Below are 20,290 nucleotides of genomic sequence, written 5' to 3' on the forward strand. Positions count from 1 at the left end.
GTTTCCGAGCATGCGTAGGAATTTTGCGAGTTGGAATTGCCACAGATGATCGCATTTTTGGATAGGAACTTTTTCCAACCGAAAAATTAAGAACATGCTCTCAATTTTTTGCTGGCTGGAATTCGGCCAGCAAAAGTCAAATGGAGCATACACACGGTCAGAAATTCTGACGAAAAAATCTCATCGGTCTTTTGCGGGCCGAAATTCTGATCGTGTGTACGCGGCATAAGAGGGTTTTTCTCTTCACTTTGGAGATCATTTCTCTGACTTTGTTAGTGAAGGGAAATTTTCCTAGTGTGACCTAGTCAGAAAATTAAAGAAAAATGTAATAAAGGTCCTATTCTACTCTATATACATATGGCTATAGATAAACATTAATAGTCTGTTTTCAATTATTCAATGCAATATTGGAACACCACTTTTGATTCAGTTACTGTTGTTTGATGTGTTAGTGAGCATACACTAGACATTTCAAACATTAAACTATTTTCAGACTAATTTTTACTTCCTGTTTTTCAGCATTTGGTTGCTTATTGATCAGCAGTACTGCACTTGCACTGAGAAATGTCATAGGTTTTATGTTTACAACCGATAGGTGAGTAATATGGAGATAAACAATTTCTTCTTCTTTTAGAGGACCAGTATATTTTCCTAAGGACTTTAGAAATCAGTTACAATTTATTTGGTTTCCAGCATTATCAGCACCTTGAACCAGGAAGGGAGGCTTGTGCTAATGATAGGGAATTAGAACATGTGCAATAATGGCACAGAAGGGGAGGAATGGCCAAAGAAGGCTTTTACTGGGATGCATCATCGGAGCTAGGTTGCAAATCCTTGACACTCAGTTTCTTGCATATAAGCAGACGGTACTTCAGAAAATAATAGTGAGTGAGGTCCAGATGTTAGAAATCCCCTCATGTTATTTGGCTCATAGGTTCTCTAGGCAAGGGCACTGGCACTTAGCAACTTGCCATTCACATGGGGATAACCTTCAGGAAAGCACATCTGACAGTACTGTAACCATTCCAGTCACTTGACAGGTCTTTCTGGTGGGCAGAACTTTACAGAACAGGAACCTCACCCTAGGCCAGCCACACCTGCTTTCTCTCAGAATGTAAACCAAAGTTTCCCTTTCTTCATGCCTCCAAACCCACAATATGTTCCAAGCCTTGACCCTCCCAACGCCAGTTTCTTGCATTATTGGCAAGACCTTACAGGCCTTACTGCCATGTCAGCTTGCAAAAAGGTCCTCTCACCTCTCTACAAGACCAAAATTGAAAATAAAGAATGACAAAATTAGTACATAGATATCAGTACATATTTACTTAATAATAAGTTCAAGTTTATGGAAGAATCCCCAGTTACCATTTGCTAACACTAAAGAAAGCTCATTTTTCATTTTTCAATCACTACAGAAAAGTCTGGTAAACATGCAACTTTTCTGGGTAAATAATATACATGGTATATTAAGATGGATAATTTATATACAAGTGAGCGATTAGTAGATGAAATGGCTACTTTTCTTTTTTACTTGTCCTATTATTCGTAAAACAGGAGAACATATTTTTTTTACATTATACTGTCATAGTAAGTGTTTTATCATATACAGTATTCTTATGTGATTTAATTTTTTTTGTCTTTATATTCAGAGAGATTATTGCTTTGCTTTCAAAAATCATGCTCCTATTTGCTCCACTGCACCTGTGTGACGGAATAAATGTAAGTATTTCATTATTAAGTTCAATTGTATAAAAATGAATGTACCGGTAATAATAAATCTGAACACCAGGAAATATCTGTATTACATACGGCCGCTTGGGAAGCTAAAACTCACTGTAGTAGTTGGTTATACTACAGTGATAACTGCGATATTCAAAGTGCTACTTTGGTTGCATGTAAGCGGTTTCCCCTGTGCACACTTAGCACAGGGTGGGGGTCACCCACTTGGCACTCACACCATTCATAGAAAGCCTTAGTATTTTTTAGTGAATACAAGGCATTCTACTTGTACAAGGTGGGCATTGTGATGTCACCACCTCTCCTCTCCAAAAAAAATACAATGGTGTACTATGAATGGTGCCAGTGTCAAATGAGTGAACCCATGTTGTCAGTGTGCAAGGGTGACCACATAGAGTTGCTCTCAGGGTGGAAAAAAATTGGAATTTTGACTTGTAGGTGATTGGACAACTTTGCAAGTAAGGCCTCCTGATGTATCCATATAATCCCAACCACTCCATGAGGCTCCAGTTTAGTCAGAAAACACTAAGAAGATCACAGAAAAGCTATTATCTTTGACAACAAATGTCAGCTGGATGTGTGCATTTAGGCATTTAGGAGTCTTATAGGCACCACATCACTAAGAGAGAACTTCAGATAGGTGAAGAAAGGACCACAAAATTTAAATGTTAAATGAGAAAACTACTAGGGAGAAAATCACTAAAAGTGCATATGACTCATTGATGCACAGTCCAAGAAGAAGATGTACATCGACGGTAACAATCCAGAAACATTTAGTGAGCCATGAGGCAATAAGCAGACTCAGATCTTGACAGAAGTGTCATTCAAAGATTAGGAAGAAAAAAATATGTTAAAACATAAAAATGTTCTCTTACAGGAGAAGTGGTCCATCACCTAAGGACACTGACAAAAAACTGAAGCCTCACAGAGTGTTTGAGTATATATGTACATATACAATCACTGGCCACTTTATTAGATATACCTGTTTAATTGCTTGGTAATACAAATTGCTAATCAGCCAATCACATGGCAGCAACACAATGACAAAGTTTAAACCAGCATCAGAATGGGGATTTAAGTGACTTTGATTGTGGCATGGTTGTTGGTGCCAGACAGGCTGGTCTGAGTTTTTCAAAAACTGCTGGTCTAGTCGGATTTTCATGCACAACCATCTCTAGGATTTACAGAGACTGGTCCAAAAAAGAGAAAATATCCAGTGAACGGCAGTTGTGTGGACGAAAATGCCTTGTTAATGTCAGAGGTCAGAGGAGAATGGGCAGACTGGTTTGAGATGATAGAAAGGCAACAGTAACTCAAATAACCACTCGTTACAACCAAGGTATGCAGAATACCATCTCTGAATGCACAACACATGGAACCTTAAAGTAGATGGGCTACAGCAGCAGAAGACCACACTGGGTGCCACTCCTGTCAGCTAAGAACAGGATACTGAGGCTACAATTCGCACAGGCTCCCCAAAATTGACAATAGAAGATTGGAAAAATGTTGCCCGGTATGATGAGTCTCGATTTTAGCTGCGACATTCTAATGGTAGGGTCAGAATTTGGTGTAAACAACATGAAAGCATGGATCCATCCAGCCTTGTATCAACAGTTCAGGATGGTGGTGTAATGGTGTGGGAGATATTTTCTTGGCACACTTTGGGCCCCAATTGAGCATTGTCTAAAGGCCATGGCCTACCTGAGTACTGTTGCTGACCATGTCCATCCCTTTATGACTACAGTGTACCCATCTTCTGATGCATACTTCCAGCAGGACAATGCACCATGTCACAAAGCTCAAATCATCTCAAACTGGTTTCTTGAACATGACAATGAGTCCACTGTACTCCAATGGCCGCACCAGTCACCAGATCTCAATCCAATAGAGCACCTTTGGGATGTGCTGAAATCGACAGCAACTGCGTGATGCTATAATGTCAATATGGACCAAAATTTCTGAGGAATGTTTCCAATACCTTGTTGAATCTATGCCATGAAGAATGAAAGCAGTTCTGAAGGCAACCCGCTACTAGCATAGTGTACCCAATAAGGTGGTATGCATTAGAGGGCGTTCCCCGCAATATTTTGCCAGTGTCCGAACACTCAAAAGTAGTGGCATGTAATCCATGGTCTAAGATTAAAGTGGTATTAAACCCAAAAATAAAAAACTATTAGATTGCAGTCACCAATTCTTAGATGTAGTGGCTGCATTAGGTTTGGTTTTTTTTAGTCTTTTTTTTCCTTTATTTTTACTTGGTGATCCAGCCAGTAAATCTGTTATTTTTCAATCTACTTTAATTGATCAACCTGTATAGACAAAGTATCAGTTAGGAGGTTGCGACAAACCATGACCATAACAATGACAGGGGTGTTTACAATGGTCAGCTTTCATTGATTTACAGGTGCATCTCAAAAAATTAGAATATTAGAGAAAAAAAGTTCATTTATTTCAGTAATTCAATTCAAATGTGAAACTCATATTCTATATAGATGTGTTACACAGAGAGTGATATATTTCAAGCATTTCTTTTTTTTTAATTTTGATGATTACGGCTTACAGCTAGTGAAACCCCAAAATTCAGTATCTCAGAAAATTTGAATATTACATAAGATCAATAAAAAAGAGGATTTTAAATACAGAAATGTTGACTTACTGAAAAGTATGTCCATGTACAGTATAATATGCACTCAATACTTGGTCGGGGCTCCTTTTGCATGAATTACTGCATCAATGTGGTGTGGCATGGAGGCAATCAGCCTGTGGCACTGCTGAGGTGTTATGGAAGGTTGCTTTGATAGCGGCTTTCAGCTCGTCTGCATTGTTGCGTCTGGTGCTCTCATCTTCCTCTTGACAATACCCCACATATTCTCTATGGGGTTTAGGTCAGGTGAGTTTGCTGGCCAATCAAGCAGAGTGATACCACGATCATTAAACCAGGTATTGGTACTTTTGGCAGTGAGGGTAGTCCTGCTGGAAAATGAAATCAGCATCTCTATAAAGCCGGTCAGCAGAGGGAAGCATGAGGTGCTCTAGAATTTCCTGGTAGAGGGCTGCGCTGACTTTGGACTTGATAAATACAGTGGACCAAAACCAGTAGATGACATGGCTTCCCAAAAAACAGATATTAATATTCACACAGATACATTAAATTGTCCAGTATGTTTCATGCACAAATTTTGATTGATATTTATTTATTTTATTTATTTATTTCAGGTACTTATATAGCGCCGTCAATTTACGCAGCGCTTTACATATGCATATGATGTGCATTAGTTATAGAATAGGTGGTAAGGAGATACAGCTCAGACATGTACTGTATATAGGTATAGGTATAAATCTCCCCCCAATAACGTAGTGTTCTTTGTGTGGGGATAAAAAACAAGGTTGTACTGGTTTTGATATTCAGGATTTCAGGAACACCTGCAAGTTCAGTTCAGTGTTCAAGCCCCTGGGCACCAGTGTTCCAAAAAACATTATTTTGCACACTGGAATAGTACAGTATCGAAGTCGCCCCTTCTGCTTGATAATTTCAGGGCAAAAAATCCTTTTACTTTTAATCCTTTTAATTGGCCCTTATGGTATTGCATGAAATGCAGTAACCCAGATGCAGGGCAATATCCACTGCATCAATAAGGTTTGGATCAACCCCCTGTAAATAGAAGTCAGTGGCAGACTGTAGCTCTTCAAAAACAGCTCTATAGAGGTGGACTGTTGAGACTCTGAATCTGACAGGGGCCACAGGCTTAAATTTTTGGGCTCAGACACTGCAGGGGATGGTGCTGAAGCTTATTTAGGGTCTCTGCAGGCAGAGTGCTCCAACAAAAACAGCTAAAAATTGTTACGTCCGCATTTAGGTTTAGGAGGACATGGGGGAGGACCTGGCTCACCCAATGGAGTTGTGGAAGACTCAGATGATAACAACCCTATGAAAATATGGGTCCCAGCTTACAGATGCCAATTTCCTCTGAGGATATAGATTAAATGTCCCCAGAACCACTAGTGGAGAATGGTCTGAGGTCACCTGTGGCAGTCTGTCCTCTCTGATGTTTTGCATCCGCACAGCTGTAACACAACGGGGCCCAGTGGGACGGTTAGTCCTTTAGACTGAATGGTATGCAAGACAGCATGGAGCAGAAGTGTCACTCCACTGACCAGATGACATCAGCTCTCAGTCCTCATCATGGTAAAACCAGCAGTGGCAGGTAATTGAAAGGTGTCAGTGAGATAGCTTGTTGGTTTACCTCATTTCTGTTTGTTGGTGTCACAACCTCTTATAAGCAGCAGTATAACCAAACTATTTCTGAATTCATGAATCCCTCAATGGATGAGAAAGAAAAGCTTTTTTTGTCTTTTACTTGATAATCCGTGCAAGAAAATATTTGTTTATTTATAGGTTGCTGCACAGTTTTTGCAGTTCATACATTTTCATAGTGGTCCTATGAAAGATAAATATATAGGATACATAACATTCAATATTCTCTTGTAGACAGCCTGCAGTGGAATATTAAGAGGAACAGGAAGACAAAAAATTGGTGCTTTTACAAATGTTTTTGGGTATTACCTCATTGGGATTCCAGTTGGATTATCGCTGATGTTTCTAACAAAACTTGGGGTTATGGGTAAGAATCACTAACTACATATATGACAGGAATATATATGCATATAAAATGTTTCCATCTTCCTACACTGAATTGTTTGTATTTGACTGTTGTAATATTGACCTGTCCCTTTTTGAAGCCTCTGTGTTTGGCCTGAGACAACCACTGCAGACAATTGCAGCTGAACTCTGCATTTAGAAATGTGAGGCAAACAATAATATTCGAAAGATGTCTGCACTGCAGTGTTTAAAGTGTTCAAAATTAATATTTTATTTTACCAGCCCCAATGTCCATCTTGTGGGAATACTGTATATTATAGGAATTCACAAATAAGGAAGGAGGAAATTATATCATGCAAAAGGGGAGGAATTACAAAAATGTTCATATAATTAAAACAGATGACCACAAGATGGCAGCATACTATAAACAATCAAATAGTGAGACAGTATTGGCTATATCAGCCTTTTTCAACCAGGGTGCCTTCAGGTTTCCTCAGGGGTGCCTTGGCAAAATCACTGAAAACCTACTGATCAAACCTACCTTATAGTTACCCAAAGCCACAGGTTTTCATTGTGCACCATTACAACCTTTTAGCCACCGGCATCCCAACATTCAATGGTGTCACCGGTTGATAAGGAGGATGTTGGGAGTCTACACAGCATCCTTGTTTGAACCTCCCCTGTCCCTTTACATCAGTCACATTAGCTGAGTGAAAGAGAGAAACATTGCAATACTAGTCAGTACCAGTGTGCAAAGGTGTATTTGGAAGAATAAATTACCTCTGACTTTGGGTGTCCTACGTAGGTGGATATTGCTGCGTAATGTAAATGTATTCATTTCGCTTTTTACATTTTAGAAAGGGGTGCCTCAAGATTGTGAATCATTTTAAAGGGTACCTTGACTGAAAAATGTTGAGAAACACTGGGCTATATACAGTTGTGCTTATAAGTCTACATACCCTGGCAGAATTTATGATTTCTTGCCCATTTTTCAGAGACTATGAATGATAACACTTTTTCTTTCACTCTTGGTTAGTGTTTGGCTGAAGCCATTTATAATCAATCAACTGTGTTTACTCTTTTTAAATCATACTGACAACAGAAACTACCCAAATGACCCTGATCAAAAGTTTACATACCTCAGTTCTTAATACGGTGTATTGCCCCCTTTAACATCAATGACAGCTTGAAGTCTTTTGTGGTATTTGTGGATGAGGCTCTTTATCTTCTCAGATGGTGAAGCTGCCCATTCCTCTTGGCAAAAAGCCTCCACTTCCTGTAAATTCTTGCGCTGTCTTGTATGAACTCAATGTTTGAGATCTCCCCAGAGTGGCTCAATGATATTGAGGTTAGGAGACTGAGATGGCAACTCCAGAACCTTCCCTTTATTCTGCTGTAGCCAATGACAGGTCAATTTGGCCTTGTGTTTTGGATCATTGTAATGTTGGAATGTCCAAGTACGTCCCATGCGCAGCTTCCTGGCTAATGAATGCAAATGTTCCTCCAGTATTTTTTGATAACATAACACATTCATCTTGCCATCAATTTTGACCAAATTTCCTGTGCCTTTGTAGCTCACACATCCCCAAAACATCAGCGATCCACCTCCGTGTTTCACAGTAGGAATGGTGTACCTTTCATCATCATCATCAGGCCTTGTTGACTCTTCTACAAATGTAGCATTTATGGTTGTGGTCAAAAAGCTCAATTTTGGTCTCATCACTCCAAATGACTTTGTGCCAGAAGGTTTGAGGCTTGTCTCTGTGTTGTTTGGCGTATTGTAAGTGGGATACTTTGTGGCATTTGTGTAGTAATGGCTTTCTTCTGGTAACTCGACCATGCAGTCCATTTTTCTTCAAGTGCCTCCTTATTGTGCATCTTGAAACAGCCACACCACATGTTTTCAGAGAGTCCTGTATTTCAACTGAAGATATTTGTGGTTTTTTCCTTGCATCCCAAACAATTTTCCTGGCAGTTGTGGCTGAAACCTTAGTTGGTCTACCTGACCGTGGTTTGGTTTCAACAGAACCTCTCATTTTCCACTTCTTGATTAGATTTTGAACACTGCTGATTGGCATTCTCAATTCCTTGGATATCTTTTTTATATCCCTTTCCTGTTTTTTACAGTTCAACTACCTTTTCCCGCAGATCCTTTGACAATTCTTTTGCTTTCCCCATGACTCAGAATCCAGAAACGTCAGTGCAGCACTGGATGAAAGATGCAAGGGTCTGTCGGGAGTCCAGAAACTCAATGACCTTTTATACACACACACACACACTAATTACAAACAGATCACAGGTGAGGATGGTTACATTTAATAGCCATTCAAACCCCTTTGTGTCAACTTGTTTGCATGTTATCAGGCCAAAATCACAAGGGTATGTAAACTTTTGATCAGGGTCATTTGGGTAGTTCCTGCTGTCATTATGTATGAGTAAACACAGTTGATTGATAATAAATGGCTTCAGCCAAACACTAACCATGAGTGAAAGAAAAGTTTGTGTTATCATTCATATTCTCTGAAAAATGGCCAATAAATAATTAATTCTGCCAGGGTATGTAAACTTATGAGCACAACTGTACATATATGTAATTGCACAGAATAGGGGGTGACAGGCCCCCCTAGGTTTAAAGGAACAGTGCCACATCCAATAAACAGATAAATATAGAGATGGGTTCCCCTAAGCGGACTTTTTAGGCACTTTTAAAGAGTTGCAAGTATTAAAGGAGTATAGCAAAATATTAAAAATTAACAAATTTTATTTAGAAACAAATTGTATTAAAACATTGTATATATTCAACGAAACAATAGCATCTTAAAAAAAATTCATTACTGTCACCATATAGTAAATATATGAAGAAACTCTTTTCACACCCAATGCATTTCGGGATGTATAGTATTTTAGTCCTATCTAGTGATAACTAAAGAGAAAAAACTCAAGATCCATCTAGAATCCTTTAATAATGATATCCTCATTAAAAAAGGTCAAAAATTCCTACGAGACAAAAATGCATTTGAGGCCGGCAGAGCCTACAAATGGAATCAAAACAAGTTTACTAACAAAAGTAACCCTAATACAGCATCAAACCCCACTTTCACTAAACCTTCTTCTTTCACTAATACTCTTCCCACTACTTCAAAACCCAAATTTACACTAAGTACAAAATGTCAATTCCAAGGGGATCTGACACAAGACCAAAAACCTAAAAAACAGGTCTCAGAAAATACACCTAAATCCTTACATCCAAGTTCTGCACTTTTTGACAAATCTGCCAATCCCCCTACACCTCACCACGCACTACAAGAAGTCACACCCCCCACTATTCACGACACTCCTATTTCACGTGAATTGGGTTCTAATGATCCATCTTTTTAGATCAAATTCTAGCTGGGGTCAAACCAGCACCACCCAATCTCAATACTTACACACAATTGACACTATAACCCCTCATCAGGGAACCCCAATACACTTGAACACAGACTTAAGTGTAATCAACCTATCCTCACATTCTCTATCTAAAGATGAAATCTCAGTCCTAAAGAAAGGATTACATTTTTGTCCTAGTCATAATCTAGACAAATTTGAACTCTACAAAGACCTCCAGTTATTTGTTCGCAAAGTAATCTTAAAGAAACTCTATCAGAAACAACATACCAAAACAAACTATACCCCCCAGGAAAACCAAGCTTTAGACCAGCTAATCGCCCTCCTTGAAGAGAGTGACACAGCTGACCTCATTGACTCGATAGACCTTCCCCGGATTTTACAATCTATAGAGGAACCAGACTCAGACACTCAAGCTAATCCAGCCTTATCAAAACTAAAGAAAAAATCTGACTTTTGTCCACCTCCTAGTACTTGTCCAAATGCGGCAGCATTCCTTAAGTTAGTAAAAAATGATCTAGATAAACTTAAGATACAAACCAAGGGACCCTCCAATTTAAGTCCAAAAGAATTAGACGCATTAAACTCTCTCGCCACTAATAGACAAATCACCATAAAACCTTTGGACAAAGGGGGTAATGTGGTCATTCTGAGTAACGAACACTACATCAACATATGTAAAAAGATTCTCAACAACCTAGATTGGTACCGTCGTGTCCCAGCAACTATTGTCGAAAAGTACAATAAAGATTTTTACACACTAGTAGATTCTGCCTTTTTGAACAACACAATCAACAAACAAACTTGGACCTTTATTAGAAACAATTTTCCCAGAACCCCTACGTTCTATATACTTCCGAAAATTCACAAGAATCCTATAGATCCGCCAGGTAGGTTGATCATTTCAGGCATTGGTTCAATCAGTGACAATGCCAGCAAATTAGTGGATGAATATTTAAGACCCTTTGTGGTTTCACTAACATCATATGTGAGAGACACAAGTCACTTATTGCAAATTTTGGACGAACTCAATGTTTCGGACCAAGCCTACCTAGTAACAATAGACGTAGAAACTCTATACAGCTCAAATCCACACGAGAGAGGACTAGCTGCCATTAGACATGTCCTTCAACAAAATACTGCCACTGATCTCACGTATAATGAATTTGTCCTTGCACTACTCGAGTACATCCTTACCCATAATGTTTTTACTTTCGATGGCTCCCACTACCTTCAGGTGCAGGGGGTTGCGATGGGGACATGTTGTGCCCCATCGTATGCCAACCAGTACTTGGGGGAGTGGGAAAGAATGTTTCTAACTGATGAAAGCTTGATACAATATACCAATCATATCATGGGATGGTATCGTTACGTAGATGACATTCTTGTCATCTGGGACGGCCCCACCGATGTACTCGAGCAGTGTTTGTTGAGAATGAACAAAAATGACTTTAACTTAACTTTTACTATGTCCTTTGACAAGAACCAGACAACATTTTTAGACATAGAAATCTATAAAGGGGAACAAGGAAAACTATGCAGCAAGCTATATAGAAAAAGTACGGCAGGTAACACAATACTCCACGCCACAAGTTTCCATGCACAACCCCTGATTAACTCTATCCCATATTCTCAATATCTAAGGATTAAGCGTAATTGTACAGATGAGGATACATTTATAAGAGAAGCTAACAACTTACGGGACAGACTTCTGGCACGAGGGTATTCACACACCTCCCTAAAAAAATCCTTTAAACAGGTAATGATGAAACCCAGAAACACCCTACTTCAGACAACTAAACGTAAAGACACAAGTCAACTATGGATTATCAACACATTTAATCAGCAACAACGCCAAGTCAAAAAAATCATTGAAAAGTATTGGCACATGTTGACCCTAGACCCTTCTTTGGGCCACTTCGTTCCAGATAAACCATACTTTACATTCAGAAGAGCTACTTCTATCAGTGATAGAATTGTGAACAGCGAGTTCAGAAGTGAAGCAATGAGAACACACTGCAAATATAAAGGCACTTTTGCATGCGGCTCATGCCATTATTGCAAGTATATGCTCACACAGAGAATGTGTACAAATGTACTTTTACAGTATGGACATACAGATCCACTAAAATCTTCTATATACCTCCAGGCTTATGGATAACAAGAACAAACAAAATACGTGATTATACACGTTAAAATGTATATGGTTATGGATATACTCCTTTAAATACAGTATGATTAATACCTCCCTTTCTGTAACTCAATGTTTGTCCTCCAGGTTTATTACGTTACACATTATTGTGTCACATATTGCTGTGCCCATTACATATTCTTATTTATGAAATGAAAAATTGTGTCTCTGTCTGTTTTCCATCTCTACCATGCTACATATTGTTACATCTGTTGTGTATATATATGTTTAGAAAATGTACAACTCTTACCATCATTATCTGTTTCTGTCTGTCCTCATATTATTGTTTGTAAAATGTATAATTTCATTGCATTTTGTGTTCCACCCTCAATCAGTTCTGCCTAGTCCGAAGTCTCTGCTCACAATAGGTGCCATCTTGCATATTTATTTTGTATCACCAATGAATGTTGCTGCCTTTATGTCAACATCCAGACTAACATCTCCAGCATATATGTATTTTTACGTCCCTCTAGCATGAATAAAATTTGGCCATAGTCTTTACTATTCAACATCTTTCTTTTTGTCTTCCCCTCAGAGTTCCTCTGGGTGCGACTGGCCAGAGTGGTTGCCCGGCACGGAAAGCCGCCCAGACTTACTATCTGGGTGGCATTATGAGAGGCTGGCTGGACGTTTGACATCCCCGCCCACAGCCTCCATCTTACCACTCCGGCGAACATGCATAGTCCGCCGTTGTGGTATTCCGTGTCAGTGGGTCGGGTGTGCGTGACGCCACTCCAACGTGCTTGCGTCCGCGCATGCACGGCAGGGGCTGTGCCACGCACCCCTGACCCAGGAGGCAGCGTCCAGGTTTCCCTAGCAACAAATTTCAATACCCAGCTGAGCGCGATTAGCATCGCCAGCTGATGCAAGTTCCCCCTTTATATACACCTGATCTTCTCACTCTCAGCTCGAGCACAGTACATGCTGGACACTGAGATTCGTGGCTGATCCATTCAAATTCATCCCATGAAAAAGGTAAAGTTCCATCTCATTATGCAGATTATTTTTTACTACACTCTTTTATTTACACAACCCTTAGTCAACTTTCCATTTCTCAAATGTTATTTATATTTATACTTATAACTGCAAGTTATTTATACGATATGTTTGGACACCATGTGTACACTGATCTATACAGTTGTTAATCAGTGATAGATTATGTATCCATCTATACTGATTGTCCAAACGGTTTCATGATGAATACTTAACTATGTTACTATACTTCAGTACTTTCATACTACTATGATAATTACATTAGTATCATCATGAATCCTACTCTTTCCACCTGTTAAATTTATTATTATGCCTCATCTTATAATTATTATTATTATTTTTATTTTTACTTCTCAAATTTACTTTCAATCATCCTTGACAATATAGGATTATACAATTTTCATTTTTTTTTTTTCAATAAATTTTTATTGAGCATTTCGTAAATAGATACAGTAAAAAATAGAAAAGTGGGGAGTAAAAGTAAATGGATTGTGTAACATAAAATGGGTTGTTTAACATAAAATATGGCAGTAAGTGACATACAGCTTATGGTGATATATATTCAGAAGTTACAATCTTACTTAAATTAAGTAGGTATAGTGTTCAACCTACTGGTACTGTTAATACTTTACAGTCACCTCATATATCAATTAAGTCATAGCCTATATGGCCATATAGACCAGGATTTGTCAAACTTTGCACAATTTGATGAGTTTAATGCTATAAGACGTTCAAAGGTGCAGTTCCTGTTGACAGCTTTAATTATATCTGACATATTCAAGGCTGTCGCGGATTTCCAGTTGCAAAGAATCATTGATCTTGTCTCTAGTAGTATGTGTGTCACTACTGGTCTGAAGTCGGTATGGAAGTTGTCTATGTTTAAGTGTAGTATTGCTAATGCGGGGTCTGGAGGTGTGAGCATTCCTGTAATAGAGGATATTAGTCGGAATATTTGATTCCATGTGCTTTTAACAGTGGGGCAATACCATAGCATGTGAAGTAAAGATCCCGTGTGGCCGCAAGCCCTCCAACATAGCGGTGAAGTGCCAGGAAAATAGGTCGCCAACCTGTATGGTGTATAGTGCCATCTGTTAGCTAGCTTAATCGCTAGCTCCCAATGCTTAATGCAGTGAGAGGCTTTGTGTATTTCAGTGAATGCCTGTTGCCATTGGTCTAGTGAGAATATTTTTCCCAGTTCAACCTCCCATTTTTTCATTGCAGTGGTTTTAAGGAATGTGTTTTTATCCCTTAGTTTATGGTAGAAGAAGGATATACCTTTAGTGTTGCTATTAGCGGTCAAGTAAAAGTTCCATATCTCTTTCGGTATGGGAATGGACGGTCTAGAGAAGGATTTAAGAAAGTGTGTGATTCTCATGTGTAAGAATTTCCCGTTATTGGTGAGGTTATATTGGGACATGACCTGTTCAGTTGTTTTTAATTGTGTACCGTCATAGAGGTCCAGAATGTTATTTACCCCTTTACTTGTCAAGTAGTTAACCTTCAGTAAAGGAATCTTTGTTTCTAGTAGAGTGATTGGTATTGTGTATGGTATTTCTTGATTGACCTCATGTTTTTGTTCTAGAAGGAATCTCCATGCTCTCAATGAGATCTGCATAGGAGGAGTAAGGGTGGACAGTTTCCATGGTAACCACCCATCACTCAGCAGTAGTAATGTTAAGTCCTTTGTTGGGGCTAATGCTTTTTCAATGTCTACCCAAAGTGGTGTGTCCTGAGTTTTGAACCATAGTTTTCTTTGGTCTAGTCTGACAGCCCAGTAGTAGTCATATAAGTCCGTTAGGCCTGCCCCTCCTATTTTTTTATGGAACGTGAGGTTGTTTCTGGAGCATCTAGCTTTTTTTGCATTCCATATATACTTCCAACCTGCTTTTGACATTTTATGGATATAGTGAATAGGTATGTGGATTGGTAAAGAGCGAAAATTATTATATTATTACATCTCCACTGTGCGTACGTCTTCCCCACCCATCATACCTTGCCCAGCAGCACATTCAACACTCTCCTCTTTTGAATTGGCTACTACGGAAGAGGTTACAAAAATTTTCTCGGATGCCCACCTAACCAATTGTCCCTTGGATCCTGTTCCCTCACAACTACTACGGTCACCCTCTTCTTCTATCCTATGCTCCCTCACCCACATCTTCAATCTCTCCCTTTCTAGTGGCATTTTCCCCTCCCCTCTAAAACATGCACAGATCACTCCCATTCTTAAAAAGCCCTCACTGGACCCTACCGACCTGAACAACTTAAGACCCATCTCATTACTCCCATTCACCTCTAAACTTCTAGAACGCTTAGTCTACAACCGTCTTAGCTCCTACCTCAATGAAAATAACCTTCTTGACCCCTTACAGTCTGGCTTTCGCTCGCAGCACTCCACGGAAACTACCTTACTAAAACTCACTAACGATTTACTAACTGCTAAAACCAACAGCCAGTACTCCATACTCCTACTACTTGACCTCTCTGCGGCCTTTGATACTGTTGACCACCCGTTCCTTCTCAATAAACTACATTCCCTTGGCCTCCGAGATTCTGCTCTATCCTGGTTCTCTGGCTATTCATCACAGCGCTCCTTCAGTGTCAACTACAACTCTGTCTCCTCTTCTCCATTGCCCCTTTCTGTGGGGGTCCCCCAAGGCTCGGTTCTTGGACCCATTCTCTTCTCTATCTACACCTCCTCCCTTGGTCACTTAATAACTGCCCACGGCTTCCAATACCACTTATACGCTGATGACACCCAAATCTATCTGTCTACTCCTCACCTCACTCCTTCAGTCTCCTCTCGCATTACTAACTTACTAACTGACATATCAGCATGGATGTCGCACCACTTCCTTAAACTAAATCTCTCTAAAACTGAGCTATTAATATTCCCCCCTGCCCGTGCCCCCCTCCATGACTTTTCCATCAAAATCAACAATGCAACCATCAGTCCCTCCCCTCACGCCAGGGTACTAGGTGTAATCCTAGACTCTGACTTGTCATTTCAGCCTCAAATCCAATCGCTGTCAAAAGTTTGTAGAATTCACCTCCGTAACATCTCTAAAATTCACCCTCTTTTAACAAATGAAACCACCAAGCTTCTCATTCACTCCCTTGTTATCTCTCGCCTTGACTATTGCAACTCCCTTCTCATTGGCCTACCGCTCCATAGGCTATCCCCTCTTCAGTCTATCATGAATGCTGCTGCCAGACTTATCCACCTTACCAACCGCTCAGTGTCTGCCAACCCTCTACTTCAATCCCTACACTGGCTCCCAATCACCCAGCGAATTAAATTCTAAATTCTAACCACAACATACAAAGCCATTCACAACTCTGCCCCAAGCTACATCACTAATCTTGTCTCCAAATATCGCCCAAATCGACCCCTCCGCTCTTCTCAAGACCTCCTGCTTTCAAGCTCTCTCATCTCTTCCTCCCATGCTCGTCTCCAGGATTTCTCCAGAGCCTCTCCCATCCTCTGGAACTCGCTACCTCCATCTATCCGGCTATCCCCTACTCTTGCTACCTTCAGGCAATCCCTGAAAACTCATCTCTTCAGGAAAGCCTATCATGTCTCCAACTAATCTCCTACCACTTCCACCAGCTCATTCCCCACAGTTACAACCTTTTGTACCACTTGCCCCACCCTATTAGATTGTAAGCTCTTCTGAGCAGGGCCCTCTTAATCCTATTGTATTGTATTGTATTGTATTATAACTGTATTGTCTCCCTTTTATACTGTAAAGCGCTGCATAAACTGTTGGCGCTATATAAATCCTGAATAATAATAATAATAATAATAATAATAAATTATTTGTGGTAGCAACATCATCTTATATGCATTGATTCTTCCAAACCATGACACTTCTTTATTGGACATATGCCTGATTTGGGCTTCCAGTGTGGCCATCAGTGTTAGCATGTTGACTTTAACTAGTGTGGAGGTTTTATTGGTAAGGGTGATACCCAGATACTTTATGCCACTTAGGCTCCACGTATAAGGTAGTTGTGTTTGAAGCAGGTTGCGTTCGTGGGGGGGAATACCCAGATCTAATATCAAGGATTTGTTAAAATTGACTTTGTAATATGAGATTTCTCCAAACGTGTTGAGGATTACATGAGCTTGCTGTAATGATGTGACAGGGTTGGTCAGGATTAAGATTACATCATCAGCAAAGAGGTTTATGGTGTGCGAGCTGGAGCCCGAACTGGAAGCCTTTAATCAGGGTGTGGGATCTTATGGTTTCAGCTAGGGGTTCAATCATTAGGTTAAAGACTGTTGGAGATAGGAGGCACCCCTGTCTTGTCCCGTTAGTGATGTTGAATGGTTTGGATAAGAACCCAGAGGAGTATACCTGTGCTGACGGGTGTGAATATAGAGCCAGAATGGCTTGCAGTATGGGGCCCTGGAACCCAAATTTGGTAAGAGTTATTTTCATATATGTCCAGTGGACTCTATCGAACGCCTTCTCTGCGTCAATTGACAACAGCAGAGAAGGCGTTCGAGTTTTCTCAGCAAAATTCATCACATTAATAATTCTTCTAGTTGCGTCAGAAGTTTGTCTCCCCCTCACAAAGCCCATCTGGTCGCGCTTTATAATATGTGGTATTATGTCTGTTAATCTTTTGGCTAATAATTTGGCGTAGATTTTAATATCAGAGTTTAGAAGAGATATAGGTCTGAAATTTGCTGGTGTGGTAGGATCTTTGCCTGGTTTGGGCAGTGTTACTGTATAAGCTTTCAACATGTCTTGTGGAAGGGTCGCGGACTCAGCAGCTTTATTGTATATGGTAGACATGTATGGTGATAGAGTGTTTGCAAAGGTTTTAAAGTATTCGTTGGAGAAACCATCTGGCCCCGGAGACTTTCCATTGGGAAGAGAGTTGCTTATCAGTTCTATTTCTCGTGTTGTGATGGGTGCGTTCAGTGTTTCTAACTGGTGTATAGAGAGAGTGGGAAGATTGATATTTTTTAGGAATGTCTCAATTTGTTCCACTGATGGTTGGTGTGTGTTGGGGTCTGTTTGTAGATTGTAAAGTGAGCCATAGTAATCCGCAAATTGGTCAGCTATAGCTTGAGGATTTACAATTTTGTGTGGTTCTGTAGGATGCTGTAGGTAGGCTATTCTCGTTTTAGTTCGAGCCGCCTTTAATCTGTTTGCTAGATATTTCCCTGCTCTATTAGCATTGGCGTAGTAGTTTAGTTGGAGGCGTCGGAGATGTATGTCATATTGTTGTGATAGTAGATTTCTAAGTTTTTCTCTGAGGGTGTTCAGTTTATCAGTAAGTGGTAATGTAGGGGATTGTTTGTGTTGTGAGGAGATATCGTGGATTTCTACCAGGAGATTGTGAAGCTGCTGAGACCGTTTCCTCTTTTCTCTGGCCCCTATTTGAATTAAGACGCCTCTCATGAAGGCCTTGTGTGTGTGCTCCATAAGATGTATGGGTCCTCGACTGAGCCATCATTGTCCGAAAAGAAATGCTGTAAGTTCTGAAATAGTAGTGATTGGAGTTGTGGGTCATGGAGTATGCGTGTGTTGCAGCGCCAGATGGGGGGTGAGGAGGAGATTCCCCTCTCAGCAATGGATAAAGAAACAGCAGAGTGGTCCGACCACGTAATATCATGTATTGTGGTTTTTTCGATTTGTTGTAGAAGCCTTTTATCCGTTAAAAATAAATCTATGCGGGAGTATGAGCAGTGTCTGCTGGAAAAAAAGGTGTAGTCCTTTTCATTGCCGTGTAGACATCTCTATGTGTCGAATAGCTCTTCTTTGTGTAGTAGTGGTTGGAGGGACAAAGTTCCTTTACTGGATGATGTGTCTATGAGTGGGTCAGGTGTCGCGTTAAAGTCCCCACAGATCAGGAGGTTGCCATATTGTAAGGCTTTTGCTTTGTGGAGTACTTTGTTTATGAATCGTACTTGGTGCTTGTTTGGAGCGTATAAGGTTACTATGGTGTAGGGACTGGAGTTGATGTCCCCTGTGGCAATGATGTACCTTCCTGCAGCATCAGCGATGATTTCTTTGGGCTCAAAGGATATGGAGTTTTTGAAGGCTAGGAGAACTCCCCCTGTTTTACGGTGTGGCGTACAGGCTATGTAGTTGAAAGGGTAGTCCTTGTGAGTGCATTGGGGGTTGTTGTGTAGTTGGAAGTGCGTTTCTTGGACGCTGAGAATGTCCGCCTTATGCTCGTGAGCTTCTTTCCATAAGCTATAGCGTTTAGCCGGGTGATTTAAGCCCCTGGCATTGATGGTAATGCAGGTAATCGTCATTTAAGAGACGTGTGTGGTAGGTTATGAGGCTGTGATGTGGGAGTACTCACTGCGACCATGGAAAACTTCTTGCGCTGCGTATTTGTTGGTGGAGACGAGACGTTGTAGCGAGACCTCTGCTGGTTCGGAGGTGTAGTTAGTGCTGTGAAGCGGTGTATATCACTTAAAAAAAAAAAGGGTAAAAAAAAACTGTAAACCAAACTAAAAGTTAACATGAGTAACATAAGAAATGGATCTCACAAGTGATCCTCATGCAGTCGTAGCTGTTATTGGTGTTGAAGGGGTACGGGAGAGGTTCTAGATCAGAAACTCAGCCCTGGAGATAATCCTGTATAGACTTGGATTATTTTACGAGCTTCCACCTGTGGGCTTCTTGTTAGATCTTTTGTAGGACACTACCTGCCAATCATTCTGGAGGAAGGATGGTTCAGCTGGGTGTGCCTGATGGGTAGGCTGATCCGCAATGATGTTCCATCTTTTCAGGGCTGTGAGCCCTTCTTCCAAAGTAGATATGGAGATGGTGACCCCGTTGTGGGTAATAGATAGAGTGGCGGGGTACTTCCACTTATGGAGGATTTTGTGGTTCCTCAAAGTTTTTGTGATCGTTAGCAAATTGCGGCGGCGCTGCAGAGTATGTCTGGAGAGGTCTGGGAGCAGTCTGATATTCACATACTGCTGGGGGACGTTCTCCTGTTTGCGTGAGGCTTGGAGTACCCGGTCCTTAACGTGGTAGAAGTGCATTCTGAGCAGGACATCCCTGGGTATGTCAGCAGGGAGAAATGACGGCTTAGGTACTCTATGTATCCTGTCCACTAGTAGGTCATGTGCTGAGGCATCGGGCACCAGAGTGGAGAATAGGGTCTGGGCATATTGTAGGAGCTGGTTAGGGGGAATATCTTCCGGAATTCCTCTCAGTTTGAGGTTGTTCCTCCGGGACCTGTCTTCTAGGTCGGCCATTTTATCTTTTAACCACGTGATGTCTTCCCATTGGGCTGTGTGGGCCTCCACCATCACATTGTATGCTGAGGTGTATTCCTCCATCTTGTTTTCTACCAGATGTACCCTCTGGCCTATGGCCTGTACTTCCCTCTGGCACTCTGTTATC

At 40.5% G+C, this 20,290-nt stretch overlaps 1 protein-coding gene across 1 annotated transcript in view; it reads left to right on the forward strand.

Annotated features, from left to right (window-relative positions):
• Positions 1–20,290, forward strand: part of LOC141128078 (multidrug and toxin extrusion protein 2-like) — a 214,359-nt gene that overhangs the window by 181,776 nt on the left and 12,293 nt on the right. The window contains exons 12-14 of the mRNA XM_073615143.1: positions 520–595; positions 1,650–1,719; positions 6,227–6,359. Of these exons, the coding sequence (XP_073471244.1) occupies positions 520–595; positions 1,650–1,719; positions 6,227–6,359 (279 nt within the window). The remainder of the gene's footprint in view (positions 1–519; positions 596–1,649; positions 1,720–6,226; positions 6,360–20,290) is intronic.

This window comes from Aquarana catesbeiana, linkage group LG02 (genome assembly GCF_042186555.1).
Source record: "Aquarana catesbeiana isolate 2022-GZ linkage group LG02, ASM4218655v1, whole genome shotgun sequence".
In the NCBI taxonomy this organism is placed as follows: Eukaryota; Metazoa; Chordata; class Amphibia; order Anura; family Ranidae; genus Aquarana; species Aquarana catesbeiana.